This window comes from Heloderma suspectum, chromosome 1 (assembly GCF_057233095.1).
Source record: "Heloderma suspectum isolate Gila_16-S chromosome 1, 16-S_ref, whole genome shotgun sequence".
In the NCBI taxonomy this organism is placed as follows: Eukaryota; Metazoa; Chordata; class Lepidosauria; order Squamata; family Helodermatidae; genus Heloderma; species Heloderma suspectum.
Window position 1 is genome coordinate 71,990,771 of NC_139458.1, and position 23,366 is coordinate 72,014,136.

Consider the following 23,366-nt stretch of genomic DNA (forward strand, 5'->3'; position numbering starts at 1 on the left):
TGAAAACACGTTGTTTAACCATGGTAATATAACCATTAACTGGTTAAATACTAAAATAATATATGTTAATGTTTACAAGAGCAATCGTGAATTCCCAAAGAAGCTTACATGCCACTGTCTACAGTTGGCCTCCAGTAATTTGAAACAAGAAACCAGCCACCTAGAGAGCCATTTTTTTTGGTAGAAAGGTGAGGTATAATTAAATCAAATAAATAAATAACTTATAAGCAATAGCAAAATAATTCACCATGTCAGTCCTAAATAACTACTGCACTCAGATAAAGTTTGATGGAGAATGAGAAGGGATTAGGATGGGATGAAGGTACCTCTCTGCCAGTGGAGAGGGGCTCCACCCCAGAAGCCAAAGTTCTGCTCATGGAACATTCTACCACCAATATGACTCTCTACCATCTACAGTATCTCCTGTAATGGGCTGTATGGGGGAGGGTCGGGGGTGGGTCAGATGCAGCCTTGGATCAACTGCATCCTGCACCACAATGCAGGGGGGAGGAAAAAAATTTGTAAGGACCACAAGAATGAAGAAGAAGACTTGCACCTTCTGTCCTGTCCAGTGCAAACCACTGGGACTTTGGAAGTCTACCCCACCTAGGGATGTATGGATTCCCCACCTTCCATTCTGGTGGGGAATCCGCCTGGGGGGGTATCTGTTCCTCCCCCCCCCAAATCCTCCGGAGCGGCTCCGCTCCACGGGGATTCTGCGGAGCCGCCCAGCTTGAGGGAGGCTTATCTGAACCTCTTCGCCTCTGCGCCTATCACCATTTTTCTTTAAAAAATGGTGATCGGCAGGATGTGCCCATAGACTTATACACAAAATAGAGCCGTGAATCTTGCATGTAAGTCTATGTATCCATAGATCATTCCAGTCTCCCCTTCCCATTCTAGGCCAGCTATGTGGGGGCAGCAGCTTGACAAGAGTCAAGAGTCTTGTCAAGCTGCTGCCCCCATGTAGCTGGCCTGGAATGGGAAGGGGAGACTGGAACGATCTATCTTGTCAAGCTGTTACCCCTGTGTAGCTGGCCTGGAGTGGGAAGGGGACACTGGAACGATCTATGGACACATAGACTTATATGCAAGATTCATGGCTCTATTTTGCATATAAGTCTATGGGCACATCCTGCTGATCGCCATTTTTTAAAGCAAAATGGCGATCAGTACAGAGGCGAGTACTTCCAGTGAAGCCTCAAGCAGCCAAGTGCCGTTCCGGCCAGAATCCTCCTGGACTGGAGGTAAGCGGGGCTGTTCCGCCACCGATTCCTCATTTGAATCTGTGGCGGATTTCTCTGACATCCCTAACCCCACCCCAGTTAGGATGGTTCTGGCCAAGAGTTTGAATGACAAAGGATCTCCTTTCTTGCTCCTACAAAACTGTTTGAAAATGGTTTCTGCTCCATTGGAGTAATTGCACCAAATGGTATCACTATCAATATCAGTGCATTAAGGACATCTATGGAAGCCCTTCTTTGAGTCCCTCCTCAGTCTCAGGTTTAGAGGGTAGGAACAATAGAGGTCTTTTGGTGGTGCCTGTCCTCACCTTTGGAATTTTCTCCATAGGGACGTTCACCCGGTGCCCACATTGTTATCTTTTCAGTGCCAGGCTAAGGCTTTTCTGTTCTATCAATCATTTTAAGTATTTCGCATTTTGGGGGTGCAACCCTTTGGTCCCTAGGCATTGCTTGAGGGGCCATAGGATACTGGGAATTTTTGCCTCTGAGGCCATAGGTGAAAATCAGAGGTGAAAATCCCTGCTCAGATCTTCAACCCTGCCCTCTCCTGACTGCTGCAGAAAGCGCCACGGTAGCTTCTCTTCTGACTTCTGTGTCACGACTTTGAACAGAGAAGGGAAAAGGGGGGAGCAATTGGTGGGTGGGGAGAGGAGGAGAGGCCAGAATACATTCTATTCTCCAGCCTCTCCAGCCCTGGCCCATCTCCACCAGTGCTACTTCACTAGATGGGCTCAGAGGCCCATCTACTGGAAAAAATGGAAAAGGAAGGATTTATTATGTTGTGTTGGATTGTATTGTGTTAGTCTACTGTGGGGTTTTTTGGTACTATTATTGTTTTTAACTGAAAAACACCTAGATAAATTTTATGAGACATTTAATAAATGTAATAAACAAAGAAATAAACATATGGTTGGACTTCAAAAAATACTATTGCTGTTATCCTATGCATGCTTACCTGGGAGCATGTCCCTTTGAACTTAGTGGGACTTCCTTCTGAGTAGACATCTGGCCTGGTGACAGGGGTCAGCATGGGTGGGTAGTAGCCAAGATCCCAGCAACTCAGGGCCCATCCCTGCCCTGGAAGGGCCCATCCCTGCCCCGGCGCCTGCTGTCACCCTCACCTTCCTCATTCATCAACCCGGCCAGCAAAAGGAAGCACTGGGGGTGAGCCTGTAGGCCCCCCAGCACCCCGTTCTAATTTATTTTTTAAAACTTATGTTTTGAGTAGCAGCGACCTGAGCCAATCAGAAGCTGCCTTTGGGGGCACACAGCCAATGAAGGCACAGGGTGGTGTTTTCAACATTCTTATGGCATCATCAGCTGAGTCTTCCCAAAAAGCAGCATGTGATTGGTTCTGATTGCTACTTCTCAAAATCTAAGTTTTTTAAAAAATGAATCATGAGGTGTGGGTCTCCAGACTTTGCCCCCTGGGACCTACAGCACTTTGCTAGTGGGCTGGCCAGGTGTGGAGGAGAAGGAGAAGGAAAAGGAGTGCCCTCCCTCCCACTGCCTCCAGGTTAAAAACAACATCAACAACACCCTCAGAGGGAAGGGTCCCTGGCTGGTTGGTTGTGGGAGTGTGGGAGGCTTGAGAGGATGGCTTTGGTGAGCATATGGGTGGCAGACTTAGGCAACCAGTGGACAGGGGGCTTGGGCAGCTGGCAGACAGGCTTTGATGGCAGCAGGTAGGTGTGCTTTGGTGGTGGGCAGGCTTTCCGAGCAGCAGTGGTGGGCAGTTATGTTCTGCTATACTTTATCTCTATGCTGCCTTTTGGCCAAAAGGCACCCAAAGCAGCTCACAAAAATATAGAATCATAGAATAGTAGGGTTGGAAGGGGCCTACAAGGCCATCGAGTCCAACCCCCTGCTCAATGCAGGAATCCAAGTCAGAGCATCCCTGACAAATGGCTGTCCAGCCTCGTCTTGAAGGCCTCCAGTGTGGGAGAGCCCACCACCTCCCCAGGTAATTGGTTCCATTGTCGTATTGCTCTAACAGTCAGGACGTTTTTCCTGATGTTCAGCCAGAATCTGGCTTCCTGTAACTTGAGCCCATTATTCCGTGTCCTGCACTCTGGGATGATCAAGAAGAGATCCTGGCCCTCTTCTCTCTGACAACCCTTCAAGTACTTGAAGAGTGCTATCATATCTCCCCTCAGTCTTCTCTTCTCAAGGCTAAACATGCCCAGTTCTTTCAGTCTCTCCTCATAGGGCTTCGTTTCCAGTCCCCTGATCATCTTTGTTGCCCTCCTCTGGACCCTCTCCAGTTTGTCTGCATCCTTCTTAACGTGTGGTGCCCAGAACTGGATGGAGCACTCAAGAAGAGGCCTACCCAGTGCTGAGTAGAGGGGAACTAGCACTTCACGGGATTTGGGACCTATGCTTCTATTAATATACAAATACAATATTCAAAGAATACACTAAATACAAGGGTAAAGCAGAAAAATCATGACAGCTGCTTAAAACCAAAGCAGGGCACTTGGGTGGCAGGACGCCAGCAGGGGGCTTCAGGAGCAGGAGCAGGCGGCAGCAAGGGGGCCCATCGCCAGCAATATGCCAACAGACCCCTGGACACTGGTGTGGGTCTGGCAGGCAAGCACAGGGTTGCACTGTAAGATTACTTTTTATTATACATTACATTAGCTGGGATCCCTTATAGGGCAAATAAAATATTTAAATCATGGGCTACTGTGTCGCAACAGTTATAGAGCAAATGTGGTGGTGAAATATGCAAAATCAGGTGGAGCTCACTAGCTACAAGAGAGATTAAGTATTGAAGTCTCTTACCAGTCATCCACTTTCACATGCAAATTGTACTTTTTCTCCTAAAAAAGAGAATATATGAATTATACAGAGCAATCATGATGTAACATCGTTCTGCTTATTCAAAGTTGGAGACGATCATCCCTGGATTTCCAAATAGTTCCCCACTCTTTACTGGATACTTAAAACCACTAGGGGAAAAAAAGATGTCTAATACCTTTATTCTTAAACACATTTACTTGGAAGTATGTCCCAGCAGGATATACTTTCCAGTCTAGATTAAGTCACAAATCTGTTAATGCAAAGTGACTTGCTTGAGAAGTTGAAGAGCTCAATTAGCATGTAGAAATAAGAAGAATCAACAAGTGGCATAGGGGAAATATGGAGGTTGGAAAGAAGAATTCTACTTCTCTGAGGGCTCGCTTGGAGATCATTGGGGGTCATTTTAGATTCCTACATCTGGTAGCTTCCATGATGTGGTAAGTCAATCATGTGGAGTGTCTCACTACTAATGTCCTTCATACCTCAGCAATCCTTGCTTGATGACTGCTTGTACTGGTGGAAAATTGCCCCAACTGTGTGGTGAGTCACATGATAGCAGTCATCATATGGAGAAAAGATGGCAACACCCAGTAGACAAGGAAGATGGACTTCCCTCTCCCTCCTAACCGTTTTTGCATACAAACAAATTGTTTGTGCTCTTTTCCCAGAAGAATTCTAAAGGGCAGTTCAGTTATAGCATTTGGTACATTTCCACTCTCATGGCTCAATGGAAATATTCTTCTATGCCTGCTCATTCTAGAGTAACTATTGTAGATGGAAAAGAGAAAGTAGACTACAGAGGTCTCTCCTTTGTTCTGTACTCAGAATTGGGAGCCTGTTCTCCGATTGCCAGTGCCAAGTACACCATAAACTATACCTAGCCCCTCTGGTCCAGTCAGTATGTACTCCAAACAGGACCAGCCCAAGACATTTTGTAATCTGAGGTGAAGGACAAGATGGCATCTCCCACCCCACACCCATTCCACATACAGAAGCCGACCGGACTGGAAGCTGAATCTTAGTTCAATAGTGACAATGGGACAACATCCTGTACCTTACTGGAGGACAGCAGGCAAACTTAGGGAATGCAGGGCAGACTATGCAATACACTCAGCTCTGCCCTCCAACAGAGGGGAATGACTGGGTGTCTTGCTGCCACCCAAATCCCCCAGCACTTACCACTTGAGATAGCTGCTTCACTCTGCCTAGTGGCAGGGGCTAGCTCTGAATCCAAAGTATAAAATGTTGGACTCAGACCTGCATTCAGGTTGGCAGCTCTGGATTTAGTGTATAATCTTAACCAATTCTCTATCCTTCAGCTTCTTCTTCCCTATAAAAGGAGACTGATAATGAACTATCAGGAATGGAAGAATTCATAGAATCATAGTATAGTAGGGTTGGAAGGGGCCTACAAGGCACATTTAATTCTTGAGTGTGCGGGCTCATACATTTTAGTACTTGGGAGTCAGTACTTGGGAGTTCTTCTATGGGAACACCCACCTAGAAGAGCTTAAGTTATGCTCATGTTAACAGCCAGGAGGAACAAAGAGTGGGTGGATGGAGGGTAGTTATCCATGCCTGAGGAAGATGTTGTTGCCACAAGAAGAGGAACATTGAACCAATAAAGTGTTCCACAGAACCCCCAGGGTCTTGGGAGTCAAGCAGAATAATCTTGAGGTCCACGAGCCACCAACTGCATATCTCTAATCTTCATCATAAAGCTGCCGTGTAGTGAATACCTTATGATTCTTCTCCCTCAGTAGAGTAGTTTATTCTTACTGATTTCATAATTTTAAGATGCTACGGCAAAAGCTGAAGAATGGCACTCACCTCCACTACTGGTACTTTCTCTCCTACGGGCAAGGAATTCAACGTCACAGGTGGAACATCCTCTTTGGTGCTATAAGAACAGGTACACTAAGGAAAATAAGACATTATCATTCCAAGTGGAAAAGAGTCATTCTGGTTATTATGAGGAGAGGTTTGCATTGTTATTTTGATTATGAAAGTAAGTTTACATACGGGATTATAATGTGGCTTTGACTTTGGTAGTGTAACATCCAATACTGGATCCTTGTACTTGACATAGTGGAATATGGTGGGACATGGGGGGGTGACGATGGCATCTGAACCCAGCTTAAAAGAGTGAGTGCCTTCACAGGATCCTTTTACTGAAAGTGAAAGGTCTTTCCCTAAAGACAGGAGGCAAAGAACATTGAGAAACATCATCATGATATCTCTTTCCATAAGAAGCAGTATACTTAATTTTTAAACCTCCATTTTGAATACACAAAGGATTAGCCCCCAAATTGCTCAATACACCAAGATAAACATTATGGCAGACATCTGATGTTGTGCTGGTGGAAGGGAGTTACTTCCTGGTAGCTAACTTCCCTGCCTGCTCCTTTTATGGCAGCCCCTAGAGCCTTCTGAATGGGATGGCCTGTGGGCTGAGGAGGAAGGGGGAACCCACCTACTTGAAATCAGGCAAAGAGGCTCTCCACCGGTGTGGGGAAGGAAGGGGCAGGGAGATTTGCTTCCAGTAAATGCCTTCCACCAGCATGATGTTACAGCCTTTATCCTAATAGAAGCTATCAGCCATGGGGGCAACGCTGGAAGGCCCGGGGGGCAATTTCACTCCCCAGATCCCCCCATGGGTTGCACTCCTCACATTCAGTGGCAAAATGCTCTGTAGCACTCAGTAGTGCCCAAAAGGTTACATTGAGTTTGTTTGTGAGCAAAATTTGACCCTTTTAGTACTCAGTAGTGTTAAAAGCAATAATTTTTGATTAAAGCATTTTTTTCACCACCGCTGAATTTGGTGGCATAGTGGGGGCTGCACTGGGTGGGCAGCAGGGGCTGCATATGGCCTGTGGGCCACATGTTGCCCACCCCTGCATTAAATGGATCCAATAATTAGGGATGTCTGTCACTGGGAAATCCATTTCTTTTTTTGGCTTAACAGAGTTCTGCGGTGTATACGACTTGCTTTGTATTCATGAGCTGAGCTACGGGCTGCACTTTTAAAAAAAGTTCTGCAATTTGCGCAAATTGCTCAGAAATTTGTGCAAATTGCAGAATCATCCCAACCGAATGCATAAAATTCCCAGAAAATCTGGGAACTGGCCCTCCTCACTGCAGATTGAGTTGGGCGCTGCAGCGGAAACTGAAATGAAGTCTGGGGTGGGGGGTCAAACCTAGGAAAACGTATTGAATTCCACCCCTGAACTGGATTTCTCTGACATCCCCACCAATAGTACACATCTGCCTCCTGGGCTGCCATAGTACTGTCAGATATTACTATGATAGAACTGATTCTGGTCCTGAAGGAAAGTGCTGCATTGATTCCTATGGACCCTTAACTGGATTAAGGGCGCAATCCTATGCATGTGAGCAAGCTCGTGTAGCCAGCATACCAGAGCTCCCTTAACTCCACATACGTATATAATCTGAGTTCCCACATATGCCTGTGGCATGTGCAGCAAATCGTTGGATATGGCTGAATGTTTTCATTTCAATGTATTTGAAAGTAAATATTGGTTCCAAAGGGAATCCAACATTCCAATCAGATCTTTACTTGAACCTTAAACATTTCATCTGGAGTTTCATTTTCACCCTGTAGTTTCAAGGTGTGTAATATATCTGCTACACACTGACAAGCACTTGCAGGGTGGGGGGGGGGACGGGACTTGTTGTTGTTGCAACAAATCTTGACTTTGGGTTATAAATTTAGGGATGTACGAAACTCACTTACCTTTCTGCGGATTATGTTCATGGTGTGGGGGGAGGCGTTCCATCCCTCCCCCCGGAATCCTCGACGGGGGGGGAGGCGATCCGTTCCTCCCCCCCGGAATCCTCGACCGCCGGCTGTGCTCTGAGGCGGCTCCGTGGAGCAGCCGGCCAGGCCCAGGCCAGAGCCATCCGCAGCCGGATTTCCGGCCGCGGAGGGCTCTGGGAAAAACAAAACAAAACATATACATAAATGGCGGCGGCTACGGCCGCCGCCATTTGCGTTCCTTATTTTTTGCCGTCGTAGTCTACGTAAATATTTACGTAGACTATTACGGCAAAAAGAAAGGGGAACGCAAATAGCGTAGTGGGCGCTATTTGCGTCCCTTTTTGATTCACCGTTTTTACGTAAAATATTTTACGTAAATATTTTACGTAAAATATTTTACGTAAAAATATTTACGTAGGCTAAAACGGTGAATCAAAAAGGGACGCAAATAGTGCCCACTACGCTATTTGCGTTCCGCTTTATTTTTGCCGTCGTAGTCTACGTAAATATTTATGTAGACTAAGACGGCGAAAAATGAGGAACGCAAATGGCGGCGGCCGTAGCCATTTGCGTACATGTTTTTTTTTTTTTAACCCGGATGTGATAGGCTAGGTAAGTCTTTACGTAGCCTATCACGTCTATCTAAAAAAAAAAAAAAAAACCCCGACAAAACTGCAAATGGCGGTGGCGGCAGCCGGTCGGAAGACCAGCCGCCGGCCGCAGCTGTCGCTGCCACAGCCGCCACTGCCCGGAACATCCACCCCAGGTAAGTCTCGTCCCGGGGGGGATCCATGGGGGGGTGGGGGGCAGGCCGTTCTGCCACAGATTTCGGGGGGCCGAATTCCAGTGCGTTCGGCCTCACCAAGATCCATGGCGGAATTCTCTGACATCCCTAGTTGTAATTCTGTATTTTTGCAGACAATGTAGTTAATAACACAAATCATATACTTGATACTTGCCATTGAAGAACAGTCTTTTGAAGGACCAATCCCAGTTTTTCATTCATTTCTTATAAAAATGCGTGAAGTGCTATTCAACAATGTAATGTAACTGTCTAATTAGGAATAATCAATGTATCCATACATACTCACTTGACCTATGTCGCTTCCTCTGATCCACCTCAGCTTCTAATGTGCAAACTTCACGACACTGAAACAGATATAAGCAACAAACAAAATCAACAGAGATTACTCCTGGATTTGCAAATTTTTTTAGATTGCTTTGAACAATGTAATCAGGAAAGTTCGTCTCTGGATGAATTAATAGCTGGGATGGTGGTATTTTGTAGGAAATGTTCGATATTAGGAGCAGAGCCTGTTATTGGACAGGGGAGCATTCTCAGAGTAGGGATATTGGAAAAATCCAGGGGGGGTTGTTTGATGGGTTTTCCTAGGTTCAGCCCCCTGGACTTCATTTTGGTCTCTGCTGTGGTGCCTGACTTGGCCTGCAGCGAGTTGGAACAATTCCCAGATTTTCCAGGCATTGTTACATTGTGTGCATTTTTGCAAGCTCTTCAATTTGTGCACATTTCTGAGAAATGTGCACAAATTACAGCCAAATTTGTGCAAATCTGGCTGTAATTTGTGCAAATTGCTCAGAATTTTGCACAAATTGCAGAACCTGTGGGGGAAAATGCGCAAAAAAATGTTTGTGGAGTTTGTGGGAAAGCCTGCAGCTCGGTTTGCAAATGCAAATCGAGTCGTACACGCCGTGGAACTCTGGTGAGTAAAAAAAAAACCAGATTTCCCAACAATGGACATCCCTATCTCAGAGTCGACTAGCTTCTCCAAGATCCCCAGTCATATGGAATAGGTTTCCTCTGGTTTTCCCTGCTGAATCCTTGTGAATTGCACAATCCTTGTGCAAGAATGAAGGGAGGGGGCATAGCTCTGCAATACTGTTCCAGTACTATCTCCTCTAATTGGCAAAGGCTTTCCAAGGTCTATAGCAGGGGCTTTGAGAATAGGGTGCATGCTTTGTATGCAGAATGTCCCAGATTCAATTGAGTTAAAAAGTTCTCAAAGCCCCTGCTATAGACCTTGGAAAGTCTTTGCCAGTCAGAGGAGATAGTACTGGAACAGATCGACCGGTGATATAACTCATCTTCATATGTTTATAACAGAGGAAAAGATGAGTGCCTGCCAGAATGAATCCTGGGGAGATAGTTATTCCCTTGCTTGCTGAGACTACAGTGGGAGTGTGTGTGTGTGTGTGTGTGTGTATGTGTGTGTGTGTGTGTGTGTGTGTGAGAGAGAGAGAGAGAGAGAGAGAATAGGACTAGTAGTGCCTAGTCATTGCTTCCACAGAGCCCAACATTTCTATCAAGAGACCTAACAATACAACGAGGGAATCATGTACGGCAGAAACAAATTTTAACCAAAATATAAAAACCTGTCACTATTTAAATATGTAATATCAGGACTAGGTCTAGCCAAAACTGGGTATTTGAGGTTTCATTGATTTCAATGGCACAACTCTCCCACTGAAATCATTGGGACATCAACATGGTTAACTTTGGTTTGATCATGCCCCAAATTTGAAAGACAACATTCAGTTTCATGGCAAACCTGACAGTTCATTAACCCAGTAAAACAGATCCCTTAAAAGCAGGTCAGTTTATTTCCTTTAAGTCAAACAAATTTGGGTTTTCAAATTTGAATTCATCAATAATGTTCTCGCTGCAGCCGCACACAAAGGAAATGTGTAGCTCATGTATGGATTCCAATCTTAACATTATTGATTTCAACTGGTTAGTCTGTCCCTAAATATGACATTCAGTTATAGGGCCAAAGAAGATTTTGAATGCAATGGATATTAATCTGAAATACGTGTACTTAAGTCAGAAGCACCGGAACACTTTCAGCAGAAAAGTAAGTTGGGCTACTGACAACTCAGTTTACTAGGTCAAACAAGTATTGATTTGGATCCAAGGTTGTGCAAGTAGACTTCCGCTGCTGCAACAGGACTCCCCCATCCTCTCCTTCCCTTGTACTTAACCCAAGTGGTCTAAATCTGCTCCGAAGAGTCCCCAAACCCTCCAAATAGATTTGGGCAGCACACAGGGGCTGCAGGGGAGAGGGAAAATCCATTCCACTAGCAGTTTCCATTCTGCTAGTAGATGATTCAGCATTGGATCCAACTGATTCTTTGCACTGATAAATTACAGAAATATAATGTAACATAGAATTACCACTAGAACTCCATTTGTAATTATGGTTTCAGGAGGTCCTGACCTAGAAAACAAGATGTAAACAGAATAATACTTCCAAACAGTAAAATATTATTCCTGCAAGGCAAGAATAAGGTTGTTTTTTCTCTGATTGTAAAAAGGGGGACTTCAAAGAAAATGAAAGCTTAGTGTCTGATCCACATACTCTGGGTTTATTGCGGTCCTTTGGCTTCAATGGCCCCAAGTGGTGTCCACAGTTTTTCTTTTAGTTGCAGTATGGTAGTTTCTTCCCATGGCTCTATTACCCACACTATTCTGGTAATGTAGGAAGAAACACAAAGACCACATGGGAGAGGCAGAATTGATTGCAGAGGAAGACCAATGCTACTGCTGCCCTCCGACCAGGCCTCTGACACTGACATGGCTAGTCTCGCGTGGATACTGCCCTTCCCTTGAAGTTCTGCATTCCTGCATTACTGGGGCAGTGTGAGATAGAGCTTTGGGGGGACAGCAACCACACCCCTCCCATAATGTCTAAGGTGAAGGCAACTGGCTTAAACTCTGCTACCTGCCAGTACAACAGTCACATATAATGACAATGATGCCAAATATTTAATAATAACAATTTAACAAAATTAATTTCCATTTGGAATTTTTTGGTATTTTGTGGTGGTTGGACACACTCTAGTTGCATTTTGGTGCAACTATGAAGTCCAGAAATGTATTACTTAATAATAATGGTAATCTTCAAGGCAAGAGTATTTGCCCTGATCAAAAGATCTTCTCAGGCTTTGTGGCTACAAAGATCACCTTTCACTAGTCAGATGATTGGCCTTGATTGCCTCTTTTGGAGGGAGAAATGTCCTTCAAACAAGTGATCAGCACCAACCATTTGACTGTTGGAGGTGCATGTGAGGCATCCTTCCCATGCAGAACATACTGATGATAATCAGTACCAGATCCAGGTTTTGAGGCAAGACACTCCTGCAGCAAGACCACTGCCATAGTCCCCCAGATGTTATTCCTCCTCAACCACTTTCTTATCATTGCTACCACTTGTTTGCTTGGCAGGCAGAGAGCCAGTGAGCAAGTAGACATCTACTTGTTACCACCACATTTGTCTGGGCCAGAGTGAGAGGCATTTGGGAGTGGAGATGATACTCTGCTGTCACTGAATTACCATTGCCTTAATTTTGCATCTGAAAATTAGAAATTAGATTTTTTGTATTTGAAAAAAATCTTTACTGTTTTTCATTTAAAATGTAAGCATAATGTAGAAGGAACATATAGAATTTAAAATTCTTACGCAGGCTCAATCATAAATTCAACTTCCAGCTCTTCTTGTGCCTACAAAGTAGCCCCAACAAAACAAAGCAAACAAAAAAGAACAAAACTTAAATGGGTACATAATTTTTTCTTCCTTCTGATATAAAACAACAACAACACACACTATAAAGTTGTTAGAGGACACATAATATTCTAGGCATGAAGATTTGGGTTTTGCCAGCATCTGTGCAGACCTCTCCAGGAAATATGAATAACAATGATGGAGGGCACAATCCTATGAGGATAGTCGGCCGCCTCCAAACTTGGAGGCGGATGACTATCCAATGCAGGGTGAGCGGAGCGCGGAGGAGATCCTCTCTTTTGTGCTCCAGCCGCCCTGTATTTGTGGCTAGATGGACAATTTTGGCTGTCTAGCCAGGGCACATTGGAGTGGGGAGGGGGGCCAGATGGCACATAAGAAGCATCGTAATGGCGCTTCTGCAGTCCCCTCCCCTTCCCCCAGGAATGCCTCCTTTCCCACTCCACGCTGCTCTTATGAGTACAGAGCCAGCGACGAACCACACCACCTACGAGGGGGTGAGGGAGGGGGAGGGGAACACGGTTCCCAGAAACCAAAAAATCCTATGGCCGTCTAGACACTGTCTAGCAGCCATAGGATCGTGCCCTACATTATTATTAATAATTAAGCAACATTAACACTTTCCAGCCCAACAGGTCTTTCATTTACATCAACAATCAGCACACATATGGCAGTTTTATTGCTGATGTGTTGAGAGGAACAAGGAACAAAATGCTATTATGGCAACTTTCTTGATGATCACATCCAGCTTTGGCCCGATTTTACAAATGGAAAATTAACCATCAATGTTTGCATGTGCAAACTGCACAAGAGATTTCAGCTTGGATACTAAGTTCCCCAAATGAGTAGGATGCTCCTGTTGGCAGAAGGGAGGAGGTGAGTTTTACCAATACCCCAGTCCCAGTGCAGGCCCCTATACCCACCCCAATGTACTCTGGAGGGTTGCAAAACCTTATGGAACAGTGTGGGAGGCAGTCCTGGGGACTGCAGGGTGAGGGAGAATTGGCGGGGGGGGGAGAATCACCTAGAGAGCTTTGACTGTTGGGCAGTGCAAAAATGTAATAAATAATAGTAAACAACAACAACAACAGTAGTAGTCTTCCACCATTCAGGCAGCAGGAGCCCACACCGAATCAGAGTCTTTATGGAAGCCTATTTTTAAAAGCTACTGTGACTAATACGCATTGGGATTTATTGGCGAGTGCCCCCCCCAAAAGTAACATGCTCCCCCTTGCTGAACTCCTGTGAAATTTATAACTGAATCATAAACTAGAAATTAAAATAAAGGTGCATTGCTAAACATGCTTACTTGACAGTGAGCACCATCAAAAAAATCAATAGGACTTACTTCAGAGAAAATATGGGAAAGCTTTAATATGACATATACCATTATTTGTCTTCCAGAAATTTATTATTTAGGACAGTGGTTCCCCACATATTAGAAATGCACTTTACCCCTTCTGTGTCCACCTGCATCCCCCTCCCCCCAATATTTTATTCTGGTACCACCACTAGCCCAGCAATAATCAAGTTCTAACGCATTTTTTATATCATGAATGAAATGTAAATACAGTATCCTTCCCATATGCTAGGGGTGTGTGTGTGTGTGTGTGTGTGTGTGTGTAGCATGCAACTCCCACTGCCTGTTTTTGCATTACTCAGGTAGGTGGGTAACAGGAGGCTTACCAAGCCCCTGGTGGTGAGCTGTGTCCAGCTTGATAAATAGGTAGACAGGATTAAAGTTCAGTGCACTGTACTTCCAAACTGTCTAAATGTTGTATTTTGGAACTCACCTGAGGATCAGACTTAAAATACATGAGAACTCTTTCACCAACTGGCAGCCGAGCTACATCAAAGCGTATAGTGAAGAGGAGGTCATCTGGAGTGATGGCATCTTCATCATAGACAGACAGCTCTAGCACATTCTGTGGGGATCAAGAAGTATATTAGATGTCAGATATGATCTGTGCCTATAAAAGCAGTGAGATACTTAGAATCCTCTGCTCTTATTTGCCCTGTGGAAAGAAAGGATAGTAAGAACAACAACAGTGTAGAATTGTTGGGTTGGAAAGATTAATCCACTATACAGGATATGAATATAACCACTGACGCTTTCAGTGATGTTCATCTTCATGTAATCCTGCACATACATAGTAGAGATGGGCAATTCAGCAAAACTCAAGCTCATCAAGTTCCTTTGGCTTTCACCTTGAGGCTCAGATTGTGAGCTTTGGTGATGGTGGGGTGGGGGGAGGCCTTTGCATAAAAATTAATGCATATTTTGTACCTATTTTTCCAAATGTATGCATCACTTGTGCAGAATTTCTCCTATTGACTAAAGAGTGTCTGTGCACATTTTTCAAATGCATTTGAAAAACACATTGTTTGTTGCATGCCTCACATTGCAATATAGGAAATGTAAGAACTTCAGACTGCAGATTGCGTTCCAGTTCATGGGTCAGTTCCAGAAGGTGCAAACTGGATAAATCCTGGTGAAAAACAAACCGAAACTAATTTTTCCATACATCCCTAATACAAAGCTGGCTGTGTATGATGATTGTTAATGAAACAGCTCTCCCTAGTGGAATTCTCTCTGTAGGGAAGTATGCATGGACACTTCAGTACTTCCCTAATGTTGTTGTTGTTGTTGTTCAGTCGTTAAGTCATGTCCGACTCTTTGTGACTCCATGGACCATAGCACGCCAGGCTTTGTCCTCTGCTCTCTCAGGATTAATAGTTAGGATGTGTGAATCTTGGAATTCCATTCTGTTTAAGCCTGATAGGATTCTACAGTGTTTCTGTTGCAGTGGATGTTTTCAACCCAATTCGGGGTGGGGTGGGGGAAGCACATTTTTCTCTGCTCCCGCCATGTCAAAGAACATGTCAGTTTCAACCTCCACTTCGGTGCTTCTGAAGCAAAGGGAACAGGGAATTGACAAGTTCTTTGACAAGTATGGAATATGGCTCTGCTGGGCTGGGCTAAACAAAGTAGTGTGTGGAGAGGATGAAACTGTCAAGAGAGGAATACGCCTCTGCAGGGCTGCATAGTGGACAGGCAGACTTGTGATCATGCACACTTCCACAAGATCGCCCCTCCCCAAAGTTATGAGCCCATTTCTTCAAATTTAAAGATCCTGCCCCAAAAATAAAATTTGTGCAAATTTCCATCTTTTTTTTTTTTTAAGGAACCCATGTCTTGACTTGACTCGCTACAGATTGAGTTGACACCAGTGGGGGAAACAGAATGAAATCCACCAGGGTTGAAACAGAAAAATCGGTTGAGTTTTCACCCCCAGATGGAATTCTCATTTCTCATACATCCCTAATACATAGCTGTCTGTCTGTGTATGGTGATTGTTAATGAAACAGCTCTCCCTAGTGGAATTCTCTCCCTAAAATAATATGCATGGACTCTTCAGTACTTCCCTTTAAGTAGGCCTTGAAAACATTTTTGTTTTGCTCAGCATTTTATTGATTTTTAAAAATGCGAGCTTGTATGTTAGCTGCTGCTGCTAACATTTTATGTGGTTATTTTGATTGATTTTAAGCATTTTGGTTTTTAAATTGCTATATGTTGCTTGAAAGCCAGGGTATATATATATTTTATATAAATACCTATGAAAGTACTTTATTACTATACTACGTAGAGAACACTAGCAAAGTATTTACCATTCATCCAAATTTGCACTAAGGTCTGCTGTAATTCCCTAATTTCTTTTGTGGTTGACTTGACAAAGTTATTTTCATACACCTGAAATCTAAAAATGCAAAGTTTGCTGTATTTATTCATTATATATGGGCTCCATTCCAGGGCAGACAATTTGCAATGTGATGTCCATTTCAATAAAGAGAAAAATACAGTCTAATGATATCACTGCACGAGCAGGCTTTTCCTGACCAATGAAAGCATGAACAACTTTGACTCATGTTGCAATACATATTCATGTATTTATATCAGCAATCTAGTGAGTAAAACAATTATGAATTTTCTAGTCAAGTGCAAACTACTTTGTATATGGAATGACATCGCTTTGAAATACGAACAATATGTTTATTATTAAAGTTGTAGCCATATAGTTGGTCTATTGCAGCAAACACAATGCAGAGTCTTGTAGCACCTAAGGTCTAGAAAAATTATTGTGACATACGTTACCAGATGCATTTGGTGAAGTCAGCTTTTGCCTATGGAAGTTTATGCCACAATAAATGTCCCTAAGTTGCCACAAGACTCTCTGATGTTTATTACTGTAGTTGTCCAATTGCACTTACTTTCCTCCCTATCCTATCTGTTTTTACAACATTTAAATGTAGGAGCTGTAATTTAGAAACTATAGTGCCATTTCGCCACATCTGATTGAGGTAAACCACTGATTTAAATGAAGCTCCAGAGTTGTAACCAATGGGTTGTATCCAATGTTAATCTAACTTAAGTCCCATTCATTTCAGTGGGTTTACTTTAAGTAGGACTAACATTGGATACAACCCCCATATTCTAAGTGAAAGAGTATTTAGGTTCAAGTTCACTTAAGCTGCAATCCTGTGTACACTTACCTAAGAGTAAGTCCCAATGAAAACAGTAGGCTTAACTTCTGCATAAAGACGCCATTGCGCGACAAGGATGTATTTAGGAAGCTGCTTTATGCTGAGTTGGTCCATCTAACTCAGTACTGTCTACACCAGGGGTAGGCAAAGTGATGCTTAATGTGCCCCAGATACCTTCCTTCTGCCCACCAGACACCATACTCAACCCAATTTGTATTTTAAGATATTTATATTTTCTTACTGGCAGCTGGGATCGCTTCAAGGCGAAGTGGGGGCCTCTAGCTGCTGCCATCTTAATTTCCCACGAATGTCTCTGGGGACATTACTTGTCCTTTGACACTAGCCATGGCCACCCATGCAAAGCATTTTATGTTGTGCCCAGGGTAGCTGTTATACCCAGGGTAGCTTTTCAAATGTCCACATGTGCCTGTGGGGCCAAGAGGTTGCCTGTAGGGATGCCAGAGAATTCTACCACGGATCTCGGTGAGGCCGAATGCCACTGCATTTGGCCCCCCGAACTCCATGGCGGAACGGCCTGCCCCCCGCCCCCCCGCGGATCTGCCCAGGACAAGACTTACCTGGGGCGGATGTTCCGGATGGCGGCGGCTCCAGCGGCGGCTTCGGCTGGTCTTCTGACCGGCTGCTGCCGCCGCCGCCATTTGCAGTCTGTTTCCCCCCCCCCATTCGTGATAGGCTACATAAAGACTTACGTAGTCTATCACGTCTGGGTTAAAAAAAACAAAAATGCGTATGCAAATGGCAGCGGCTACAGCCACCGCCATTTGCATTCCTTATTTTTGGCCATTTCAGTCTATGTAAATATTTATGTAGACTAAGACGGTGAAAATAAGGGGGAACGCAAATAGCGTAGCGGATGCTATTTGCGTTCCCCCTTATTTTTGCCGTCTTAGCCTACGTAAATATTTACGTAGACTAAGATGGCCAAAAGTAAGGAACACAAATGGCGGCAGCCATAGCCGCCGCCATTTGCGTACACTTTTTTTTTTTTTAACCCAGACGTGATAGGCTGCGTAAGTCTTTACGTAGCCTATCACAGCTGAATTCAGGGACGCAAATGGTGGCGGCTATGGCCACTGCCATTTGTGTCCCTGCTAGCCAGCGGCCGGATGTCTGGCTGGTGGCGGAGCTGGTCAGCGGCTCCGTGGAATCCCCGTGGAGTGGAGCTGGCCGGCCAGGATTCTGGGGGAAGGCGCTCCGCGCCTCCCCCCCAAGCGGAACCCGGTGGAGCCAGGTAAGCGGGGTTTCGTACACCCCTAGTTGCCTGCCCTTAGGCTATCCTAATTGAGAGTGGCTCTCCAGGATTTCAGGCAGGAGCCTTTTGCAGACCTACCGAGAGATACCTGCGATTGAACCTGGGACCTCTTGTAGTCAAAGCATATGCTCTGCCACTGAGCTACAGCCCTTCCTTACATATAGCAATAGCTTGCTCAGAAAGGAAAACCAGGGGATATAGTATTTTGTTTCTGCTCATTACATGGCAAGTCAGCATAGTGGGATAGTAGAGAAGGGAAGCCCTAATACCATTGGTGTTAGAGCTTATGAACTCCCACTCTTTGAGTGTGTAGGTGCAAATGTATGCCGTTTCCTTATAAAGCTAATAGAAGTAGTTCCATGATGGTGGCAAGTAGGGATGGGCGGATTCCCTACCTTTCGTTCCTTTGGGAATCTGCCCAGGGGGGAGGTGATCTGTTCCTCCCCCCGGAATCCTCCAGAGCCGGATCCTCTCCGCAGCGATTCCAGATTTACAGCTGCAGTTAGGTTAAACTAAGAGCTTTATGGCTGCAAGTGGCGTCCACTATGCCATTTGTGGCTGTATTCATTCCTCAGCGATATGGAGCCGGCGTGCGGCTCCGGGGAATCGCCGCAGAGAGGAGCCGGCTCCGGAGGATTCTGTGGGGAGGCGGAGGTAAGTCATCCATTCCACCGTGGACTCCGGAGGCCAGATTCTTTTGAATCCGGCCTCACTAGGGTCTGCAATGGAATTCTCTGCCTTCCCTAGTGGCAAGCAAACAAACCCCATCCATCCAGATACCTTAGCATCAGACACAAATAAAGAGATGCACATATTGGATGCAGGACAGGAGCAGAGATGCAACGGTATTTTCCTCTAAAGGTGAGCCAGGTGAGAATATTCCTGGCCAGTAGCAGCTGAAAGAGAATATATTAAATTTTTACCTTGACTTCTGGCTGTATCCTGTAGTAAAACGTTTCGTTCCAAACAGGGTTCTTGCAATTATTGATAGTTTTGGTCTGTAGCTTTTCAGATGTAGCAGTTGGTAGCCAGAGGGTTACATAACAGTCAGACTGGCTTACTATGGACAAGAAGAATAGTGTAACTAGTGTTGCCAACTTCTGAACTGAACCATAGGCAGTTAGGGATGTCAGGGGAATCCGTTTGGGGAGTGGAGCTCGACAAGCTTTTGTCAGCTTGGCCCCTTGGACTTTGTTTTGTTTTCTGCTTACTGGCCTGACTCAGTTTGCAGTGAGTTGGGCCAGTTAGCGAGTTTCCCGTATTCTTCAATTTGCACAAATTGCACCTCAATTTGCGCAAATTTGCACAAGCTGCACAATTTCCGGATACAATTCATGCAAATTACACAAATTGGTGCAAATTTCACCCACATTTTGTGCAAATTGCCGCTCCAGCCCCCCCCCCCCCAAGCCCCCAGAGATCGGGGAAAACCCACGGCTCAGCTCATGAATGCAAGATGGGTCAGGCGGGCAGTGGAAATCTGTCAACCCCCAAACGGGCTGAATGTCCAAATGACAGATATCCCCATAGGCAGTATCCAATGTGGCACTGTGCCCCCACTGCTTCCATTGCATCCCTGCCTATTCTGTTGTGCCTCTGCTAATCTCTACTGCTCCACAAGTGAGACCCACTGTTTGAGCAATGGAGATCTAGTGCTTCCAGGAGCAACAGGAAATTCTCATTTCTGGAACAGGGCACATCAGCGGAGCTAGCATAAGGAAGCTCCACCAACCGGTCCCGATTCAGAAACAAGTGTTGTTGCTCCTTTGGGGGCTTCCTATAGGAGGCAGTAAAAATCTCTGTTGCACAAGTGGTGGGTCCTGCTTGCACAGTGGCCCCATTGGATACTGCCCCATATGAGCTTTACCTTTAGCAGCACTCTGACCAGGAGCCCTTGAGAGGGAATCCTATTTAGCTCCACGTCATGGAAAGCTTTTCCTGCTCATTTCTGATAATCAGACTACTGGATGTCTTCGCACAATCCAGACACAATCCAGTTTCAAGATAAATACAAGCTAGGCTCATCCTTCTCATGGGTTTGACAGCCAAACTGCACATGACATTAAATCTTAAATGCAAATTTACAGTAGCTGTTTTTTAAAGCAAATTATATCACCTGGGCAGGCTGATAATTAAAAGAATCAGAACCAGCATGGAAAAGGAATTTAACCCTTTCCTCCCTTGCTGTGGGCCTGAAGAAAATCTTGAAAATCCTATTTGCATTGGGAGCAAATTCCCCCACTGGTGAAAATAGCAGATCCCCACCACGTCCGCGCGCGCACACACACACACACACACACACACACACACAAATACTAGCTTCAGTCAGATGAGGGGTTTTCCTTGGGACTGCAGCAGGGGAAGAAAGGGTTAAATTCTCCCTCCATGTCTCATCTAATCTAATTAATTATTACATGCACATCCCCTGCTGATGCAATGTGCATATTTTAACAAAGCTCTGTATTAGATCACATGTAGGTTTGCCCTGAGTAAAAATCTACGTGGGATGAGGAAATTGCATTAATCAAGCCTGAGGTAACTTTACATATGCCAGATGCATCAGTCAGAGGAGAATAAAGAAGAAGGGTTAATCTCTGTGTTGCTGTGTACATATAATATACATATGTAATATTACACACATATTGTCAGGGTGGACACTGAGCCCATAGAATCCCAGAGTAGTTCTGATTCTGAGGAAGAGCAGTCGCTCCTGGGAGAGGAGCGCGCTCCTCTTTCCCAGGGCCAACAGCTGACGGAGATTCCTCCCACCGGCATTCCTAGCTTAGATAGCAGTCCAGGGAATGACAGAGTGCGGATAGCAGACTTGGTGGACGCGCAACGCCAATGCAGAGAGCGGCGCCAAATGGAGGGCGCAGAAAGGAGGCGTAGTGCCCGGTTGGCGTGCAAACAACGGCTACGCCCAGAGGATCCAAGGGAAAAGGGGAGGGACTCTCCCTAGTCCTTAAGTTCAGGGGTCTGCCAGTAATTCCCTTTCAAACGGGGACCAACTGTTCCAACTTAGGGCATAGGTACTGTGCTGCTCAGATCTAGTTGCAAACGGTAGAGTTGTTAAGTTGTAAAAGAAGAATAAAGCTTTGAAAGGAATCTCTTTGTCTGTGTCTGGACTTGGCTACTGGATTAGATTGAGAGAGGCCTCCAAGGAGCCCTTGACACATATACAGTACTGATGTATCATGGTGGAAAGATAGCAACACTCCCCAGCAAGCGTTAGGCATTGCTGTCAGCAGCTAAAGAAATCTGGTGCATCAGTGCTGCATCTGACAGAGTTTTTCCAGGTTCGCTGATCAGATTCAAGATATCATAAAAGGTGGGTCTGAGGCTCTGAGATGTAGGTGTATGGTGGTGCCGTTGGATCCACCCTAACATTATTGCAAAGCTCTTTAAACAACAAACCATTACAGAGATGTGTCCCTTTAATTTTGGAACACCTCAAACCAGAAGGCATGCTAATAAGCCAGCCAGCTGTGCAACTCCCGTCTCATATGGTGTGTTTGCTGATGACAGATGCATTTATCCGTGACACAAAAAGAATCTTGAAAAAAAGCATACGTCCCACGCAACATCTTTTCACTGTGCACTGTTAACGTACAGGATTTCGGAGGGAGATACAAATGTGCTAAAGGGTCTGAAAGCTCATGTTCCAATGCAGGGATTGATTTTAAAATGGAATTCGGGGAGGAGAACTCAGGGCGGAGCAGAACAAGGAACAGAACAATAAATTGTCAGCACAATAAAGGGACAGAACTGGGGAAATCAGCTTATCCCTCCAGATTTATATGTGAGTGAACATCCTGCTGCTTTCCTTTGGCAGTATCACAGCATCAGGAAGAGGAGCCACGACGCCACCATTTGCCACGCTGCCTGTCAGGGGGGTTGATTGGGGGGCCTCCTGCACCTGCACGCTGTGGTCCGGTCCTAGTGGTTCCAGTTGTTCTAAGGTGGCTGTGGCAAACCTCTCCAGATGTCGTTGGACTACAACTCCCATAATCCCTCACGACTGGCTATGCTGGTGGGGCTGATGGGAGCTGGAGTCCAACAACATCTGGAGGGCCACAGGAGGGCTCGGCTCTAAGGCATAATCTCTGACTATCTTCATTTAAGATCCTAACCCCAGTATCACAATCAGAATCCTGACTTAGAGCGGAAATGAATTTGTTCTCCATAAAAATCACCTCCAAATTCTTCACTAAATGTTGAACCTTCACTGGATATCATAGAATCATAGAATAGTAGGGTTGAAAGCAGCCTGTAAGACCATTGAGTCCAACCCCCTGATATCTTGAGTACTGTGTCCAGTTCTGGGCACCACACTTTAAGAAGGATGCAGACAAGCTGGAGAGGGTTCAGAAGACGGCAACAAAAATGATCAGGGGACTGGAAACAAAGCCCTATAAAGAGAGACTGAAAGAACTGGGCATGTTTAGCCTTGAGAAGAGAAGATTGAGGGTACATATCGATAGCGCTCCTCAAGTACTTGAAAGAGAGGAAGGCCAGCATCTCTTCTCCATCATCCCAGAATGCAGGACACAGAATAATGGGCTCCAGTGACAAGAAGCCAGATTCCAGCTGAACATCAGGAAAAACTTCCTGTCAGAGCAATATGACAATGGAACCAATTACCTAGGGAGGTGGTGGGCTCTCCCACACTGGAAGCATTCAAGATGAGGCAGGACAGCCATCTGTCAGGGATGCTTTGACTTGGATTCCTGCATTTAGCAGGGGGTTGGACTCAATGGTCTTATAGTTCCCTTCCAACCCTACTGTTCTATGATTCTATGATTGAAATATTTGATAACTGATGACATCTGATTTCAATATTTACATTTATATTCAATTTAGTATTTGATATTTATGTAATGCTGGCTAGTAGTTGACATGCAATAGCATTTAGCAGTTGTATTTGATCATCATTACCATGCAATGATTATTTTAGACCATGAGAAGAAGTGGAAAAAAGTGCTTAGAAAATGAATTTTGTGCTAATTTTCATGTCAAATCATAATCTGTTGTTTTTTGTAGGCAATAACCTCCCAGACGCTGAGTTAAACGTTCTCTGCAAAGCTTCCTACAGTATTGGTACAACATGTTTAAAAAGCAACAGCCCTAAAACTGAATTTTGTATTCAGTGGGTCTTAGAGTCTGGGGCTACCTTGCCTGCAAAATGTCATGAG

General features: G+C 44.9%; 1 protein-coding gene across 1 annotated transcript in view; it reads right to left on the reverse strand.

Annotated features, from left to right (window-relative positions):
- LOC146357386 (cytosolic phospholipase A2 epsilon-like) overlaps positions 1 to 23,366 on the reverse strand; it is a 62,563-nt gene that overhangs the window by 34,884 nt on the left and 4,313 nt on the right. The window contains exons 2-9 of the mRNA XM_084827489.1: positions 19,098 to 19,234; positions 14,153 to 14,284; positions 12,300 to 12,340; positions 11,015 to 11,057; positions 8,916 to 8,973; positions 6,069 to 6,238; positions 5,877 to 5,963; positions 4,029 to 4,066 (exon numbers count right to left, since the gene is read on the reverse strand). Coding sequence (XP_084683615.1) covers positions 4,029 to 4,066; positions 5,877 to 5,963; positions 6,069 to 6,238; positions 8,916 to 8,973; positions 11,015 to 11,057; positions 12,300 to 12,340; positions 14,153 to 14,284; positions 19,098 to 19,234 — 706 coding nt within the window. The remainder of the gene's footprint in view (positions 1 to 4,028; positions 4,067 to 5,876; positions 5,964 to 6,068; positions 6,239 to 8,915; positions 8,974 to 11,014; positions 11,058 to 12,299; positions 12,341 to 14,152; positions 14,285 to 19,097; positions 19,235 to 23,366) is intronic.